This window comes from Capra hircus, chromosome 4 (assembly GCF_001704415.2).
Source record: "Capra hircus breed San Clemente chromosome 4, ASM170441v1, whole genome shotgun sequence".
In the NCBI taxonomy this organism is placed as follows: Eukaryota; Metazoa; Chordata; class Mammalia; order Artiodactyla; family Bovidae; genus Capra; species Capra hircus.
Genome location: NC_030811.1, coordinates 109419150 through 109425565, shown reverse-complemented (window position 1 = coordinate 109425565; position 6416 = coordinate 109419150). Strand labels below are relative to the sequence as shown.

The 6416-nt window shown below is 38.9% G+C and overlaps 1 protein-coding gene across 1 annotated transcript; it reads right to left on the bottom strand.

Annotated features, from left to right (window-relative positions):
* TFPI2 (tissue factor pathway inhibitor 2) lies at positions 1246–6161 on the bottom strand. The gene is made up of 5 exons (XM_018047420.1): positions 5768–6161; positions 5311–5493; positions 3915–4094; positions 2638–2808; positions 1246–2270 (listed from the first exon to the last, which is right to left on the bottom strand). Exons 1-5 carry the CDS (start codon positions 5853–5855, stop codon positions 2191–2193), a joined length of 702 nt encoding a protein of 233 aa, XP_017902909.1. The 5' UTR covers positions 5856–6161; the 3' UTR covers positions 1246–2190.

The window sequence follows — 6416 nt, the reverse complement described above, 5'->3', positions numbered from 1 at the left end:
ACTTTTAGTAAGGTTAAAATTATCCATTAGTCTCATTGCTCCATGGAACTGTTCTCCATCAATCTTCCATGCCCTGGTTTCAGCATGCACGGATAATCATTACCCAGATGCACACTCTCACCAGGGGTATCTTCTAACATTTTATTGCGTGTATTAGGTGGGATTCCTCTGTGAGTAACTTTCTCTCATACACTATTTAGTTTTTAAGACTAAATAAAAAAGAATAAGTCCTTTATTATTTCTCTTAATTCATTAGTTTTCAAAGTAGTGAGATAGTGCTCTAGCAAGCTTCAAGAGTCACCAAGGAGGTGCGTGTGTGTGTGTGTGTGTGTGTGTGTGTGTGTGTGTGTGACGATTAATCATGTTATATTCATATTTATATACTTACCCATATTGTGGTCAATATTTGTTTCGACGCTCATATTGCCTCATTCCCTAATGGTACTCTCCTATTCTTGTGATAGGACTCATTAGGCTTTCATAGTTTCCTTACTTTATTTAATGAAATGGCCCAGGTTCATCTTTCAGATTTCTTGTCTCAGACCTACACTCAGCGATTATTCTCAAGACCTCTGGTTTCTTTTACTGACTATAATCTGGACAGTAGCTGTACCTACTACTGCTGGATTGTCATTGATCCAAAGACTTTGCAATGAAAGGGTGGGAGACACATTTTTATAGAATATATAATATTCTATATATAATAGGTTCAAAATAACACTACAAAATGCATTTTCAGAATTTATTTGACTCTTGGATTATATTTTCCAAAAGATACATAGTCCAATTACTAGTTTTGAAAGTCACTGAGAATAGTCATATACCCTTTTCACACTTATGCCATTATTCAATATTTATTTAGGTTCAATTGTTTTGGTTGGCTTCCAATCTTAGAAAAATGCTTTCTATTTTTTAAATTTAATTTTGGTTTTAAATGACACAAAAATTTACATGGTCCAAGATCAAAACTATATAGTAAGGTACATTCACATCTTCCTTCATCTTATAGGTAACCATTTTTAATATAATATCTTTGCATCTTCTATTATTTGTGAATGTGTATTTGGTCACATTGTTCTAGACCCTGTTTTATTAAATGTATTCTGAGGATCAGATGATATTCACATATAAATAATTTGCTCACTTTTCATTCATAATTTCTTCAACCAACCCCCTAATGATAAGTGTCTCATTTGTTTCCAGTTTTCGGTTTTATTCCAAATAATCCATCAACCACAGCATGTAGCATTTTCATTTTTTTATTGTTGTTGTCATACCTTTGGGATACATTTTTAAAAGAAAGATTGTTCAAGAAAAGCACAAACGTACTTATACTTTTGCCAGATCAGGGGCATACTTTTAAATATTACTCTTGCCAAGAAAATGTAGGAATTTAAAAGAAGATCTTGTTGTTACAGAGAAAGAAAAAAACTGTTTAAATGAAATGCTCATATTTATCAGCAATATTTTATTAGTGAAATTTAAATTATTAAACGTCTGCATTGTCTCTGATATAATATAAATACAGTACAAAAATTTTAACAACATATGCTGAGTGGGGATGGATGGATAGATGAACAGAGAGAATTTTCCCCCTCCGAGGAGAACATTTCTGATATAATTAATGTACCAGCTTTTTAATTCAGTCAAAAACGTTACTTTATTATCTTTTAAATGACACAACAGAAATTGAAGTAAGTTAGCAGGATCTACATAATAGCATTTGTAACATTTTTTGAAGTATTGGTAAATCTTCAAATTTGTCTCCTTGGGCCTAAACTATAATCTAATTTTTAAATACAAAATTAAATATATTTGCTGGTCCTTTTTATGATCCTATATGTTAAAAAATATGATTATATTGTCTCATGTTTTTCAGTCACAATCATCTTCTGTAATCAGGGAGAGCAACCCCAAGAACTGAGTGAGTCATATTTGCTTTTATATCTTATGCACAGCAAGAATTTAACCTCATAAACAAGTAGTTGAATAGCATATTTAAAACAATAGATTCACATTTGAATAGCAGCTACTTATGTATTAAAAAATACACAAATAAAAAATGTAACATGAAAGAACCGGTGGATAAATCACTAATGGTTGGCTTGCCTGTGTTACCATGTTGTCCTTCAGATATAACCATAAGGACATTCACAAGATGACATCCAGAAAAAAAAAAGAAGAAGCTGGTTAAAACTGCTTCTTAATTTTCAGTCTTCTATTGGCAAAGAGAAGTCTTGGCATCTTCTTGTTCTTTTCCTTCTTCAAGGCTAAGATCAACAAAATAAAAATAAACATCATATGTCCCCAGTGTGTAGACTCATTGTAAATCACCGTTTCTGACATGCTTACAAACCCACCTCGTCTTACTTTTAACGAGTATAAAGTCAGGTTTACTCACTATCCACTAAGTTAATAACATTCTACCTTTAAAATATCAGGACACAGCTACTGCCTATGTAGTTAGCCTGTGTAAGCATTTAGACAAAACTGATCAGTACTGAAGTGCTATGTACGTAGAAGTAGTCTAGAAATGACTATATGCTATTAGTAAAATGGTACATAAAATAATTTTGTTTATGAATTATGTATAAAGTTAGTTTAAAAACTGAATAAGAAAAAAACCCAAAACGTTACCTTTTACACAGGTACGTTTGCAGTCCTTCAAGTTGACAAAATTATTGTCATTCCCTCCACAGCCAGTATAGGTGAAGGCCTCACAGGCTTTGTGTCTTGGGTTAAAATAATAGCGAGTGACATTAGCAGAACACAGCCCCTCATCTTTTGGGCTGTAGCAAAATGCTGGAGCTTAATGGAAAAGAAAAGAAAATTAGAAATGCAGTAATACTGGAAATAATAAGCTGTGCTGATTACTGAAGTAAGTGAAAAAACATCTAATCCCATAGAAGCTTCTTGCTGAATCCAAAATGTTATACTAAGCCATTTAAAAAGTGTGCCTTACATTTCAATCACATAGTTTGTTCATTATAAATTCTTATGGAGTAGATAGAATTTCAAGCTATATCCTTGTATCATTTGAATGTGTAAAGAAATTAAACCCCCAAATCATGTATGGTCAGGTAAAAATGAGCTATGTTTCAAGAGAAATATGTGACATGCTTTGGCACACTCTTTTGTGTTGGTAGTTTTAATTTCAATGTTTCTATCAGCTCTCCTTCCATTATTAATCAAGAATACATATATCTAATTCCCAGGTAGCCACTGGAACACTTACATTTACGTAAACAATTTAAGAGAACACCAGCAACAAGCAACTCCTCATTAATTCAAGATTTTGCATACTCAACACAGTATAGCTACAGAGGTTTATCAGAGACCGCCGAAGCAAATTTTCCTTGTTTGTTGAACTTATCTATGTGTACATGTCTCTGCTGTGCCTACGGAAAATGCCTGGACTGTCTCTACAAACACTGCCCACTACCCAAGTAACCCATCATTTTAGGGATTGCATGGGCTATGTAGGTAAAACATGGGGAGGAGAGATCAATTTGTGCTACAATATGTAATTACTAAAGAACACAGAAATCTAATGAAAAAGTTTAGAAAACTTCAGGTTTCACCAGCTTAAGTCTCTCTCTGTCTCACACTATCTCATATATATACCTGATTTCATACATGTGATTCATCAATGAACACTGTAGTTTTTTTTTTTTTTATGTGCAAGTTAAATAGATGATAAATAGTTCTAAAGAAACAATGCGGAAGAGGAAGTAAAAGCTTGAATCAGAGCTTCGTCACTTTCCAGCCCTGAGAACTTGGCAAGTTATTAAACTTCTAGCTCGCACTCTCACAAATTCATGCAAACCAGCTTAATTTCATATCAATTATTAATGTTTTCACCCTAAAGTCTAAATAAAGAAATGAAGTACAGACACCACAAAGAGAGTATTTACCTCTCTTTGGTGCACAGAAGTCCATACACGAAGCTTTATCTGGGAACCGGTTCTCATTGCTGTGACACCCGCCAGATATGAACTTTTCACAGGTCATAGAACTTAGATTGAAGAAATACTGTTCTCTGAGCTCCCCACACTCCTTCTTATTCACTTTTAACCGGCAAATTTTGGGAACTTCTAGGAAAACGAGGGCATGAAACAATGTTAGTCAAAAATCAGCCTTCTTACTCTTCCTTTAAAACTTAACTGTATTTTCAGAAGCCACTGGTGGTGGCCAGGGGTAGAGTGGTGATGGGGGAGGGAGGCATGATATTTAGTGCTGGGCTAGTAAACGCCCAAAAGATTGCCCATTAGTCCAGCAACAACAAGATTTTGTATCCTTGGGTCCAGCATTCCGCAGATGCAACCAACCCAGAGAGAAAATATTCAGGAAAAAATAATTCCTGAAAGTTCATTAAAATAAAAAAAACACACAAAAAAACAAAGCTTGAATTTGTCCTCTGCTGGTAGGGAATCTAAAGATAAATTAAAGTATAAGGGAGAGTATGCACAGGTTATATGCAAATGCTGTGGATTTTGGCATCAGAGAGTTGGGGTCTTGGAACCAGTCACCACAGACACTGAGAGACAACTCTATTCAGCTTTTGATTTTTTTAACAGTGTCTCCAGACCTGATTCAGCTATGATAAATTTTTCATGCTTACTGGAAAGATTCTTCTCTCAGAGTGTTCTGATTGTTTCAATGTATGAAATTAATCAAACTTATTCATAGGAGTACACATTTTTCCCTGGCTCAGTTCCTTTAACAGCTGAGCCCCGTGTTCTATTACAGGCCTTCACAGAGACAGTAAACATAATTAAAATAAAATTGCAAACAGCATTGTGAATCTCTCTATTTTTTATATCTCTATACCAACCCAAGATCTCTTTGGGTATCAAGGGACAAAAATAAGGTTATAATTAGCTAAATTCAGACGTTAATAACAAAATCCACTGAAAGTATTTCAGATCGCTACACAGTGGACAAGAGGAAAATGCCCTCTCAAGGAGGCATAAAAACCATAGGTTTAGAACTAATGATAAATACAGACAGGCACTTATGTTGCACCTAATACATGACACTCTTGCATCCTTATGCCTTAGGTGAAATCTTTCCGGAGTCTGCACACACACTGAATTATGATAAATGCCAGTTAAGGGACAGGAAATGTTTGTCGTTGGAAGTTTCATGATCACTTTTAGTCAACTGAAAAGCAATAAGCCTAACTTAGTATCGGAGAAAATCAAGGATGAAACTTACTATAGAAAATGGGATGTGAAAAATAAGCTCATTTCCCACTGAGCCCTTCTCTGCCGCAGTACTGGAGTTCTGGGAGTGGGAGCGAGCACTTACTCTCAATCTTCCAGCATGCTTCGTTGCAGGCCTCCAAAGTTTCAAAATTGTTGGCATTGCCCTCGCAGCCTCCGTACATGAATTCGCGGCAGCTCTGCGTGTACCTGTCGTAGTAGTAACTGGGGATCCGTGCCCGGCAGGGCCCGTCGTCCAGGGGCAGGAGGCAGATCTCCGCGTTATTTCCTACAGGAGGGGTAGGAGAACCAGAGGCAGAGGAGGAGGTCAGCCGCATCTCGGTGGAGGGAGGGCTTCCCCCGGGGTGGTGGGGGTGGGGAGTTTGTCCCAGCAGCTTCCCAGCCCAGCAGAAGGGCCTTACGGAGACAGAAAGTGTAAACTTGCGGTGCACGACAGGAATTAGGGGGAAGGAGGGCGCAGAGAGTCGGTGCAGGGGTCCGCGGAACCCCTGCCGCCTGGCCAGGGCGAAAAGGGGTCCCCTGAGCGCGGGTTGGTGGGGTACCTGGCGGCGCCTGCGGGGCATCACCCAGCGCAGTTCCCACGAGGAGCAGCGACAGAAGCATCAGCCAGAGGGAGCGAACCGAGTCCATGGTGTCCGGATTCAGACGGTGCCGGCGAGAGGAGGGGAGGAGGGTGCACAGCGTCCAACCTCCAAGCGGTCTGGATTCCAGCGCGGTGGGTGCCGCTGCTTTTGTAGGGTTAGCGGCCCTCAGAGACGGGACAGGGCGGAGCGCGCCTTCGTGGAGCCTGGAGGGGAGGCTGATTCATGCCCCGTGAGCTCTGTGACCCTGCCGCCTCCCTGCGCTGGAAAGTGTGTGCGGGGGAGAGGAATTCCCCGCCAAGCTGAACCTGGCCGCAAACTTTCTCCCGTGGCTCTTCGGGATGACCCAGATGAAGCATTGTGTCAGAGATGGGAAGTCGACAGGCTTGAGGGAAATGACCTGGGTGTGATTGCACAAGGTTCCAACTTGCAGCATCACGCAGAGGCCTGAATCCACACTTTGAAAGCACAAAGTCCGTGTCTTTGGCGGGTAGAAAGTGTGAAACTCCTAGGGCCCAAGGAAGCGGGGCTTATTACATTAGATCCTTTAATTAGATTAGAAATGTAAGCATATGCGTATCTATTTACCTTTAGACATAGATATGGGCTT

Coding starts and splice junctions, on each gene's coding strand:
- TFPI2 (XM_018047420.1), bottom strand. CDS start 5,855: ATGGACTCGGTTCGCTCCCTCTGGCTGATGCTTCTGTCGCTGCTCCTC. Junction 5,494..5,767: donor TGCCCCGCAGGCGCCGCCAG/GTACCCCACCAA, acceptor CCCCTCCTGTAG/GAAATAACGCGGAGATCTGC. Junction 2,271..2,637: donor CAAACGTACCTGTGTAAAAG/GTAACGTTTTGG, acceptor TGTTGATCTTAG/CCTTGAAGAAGGAAAAGAAC.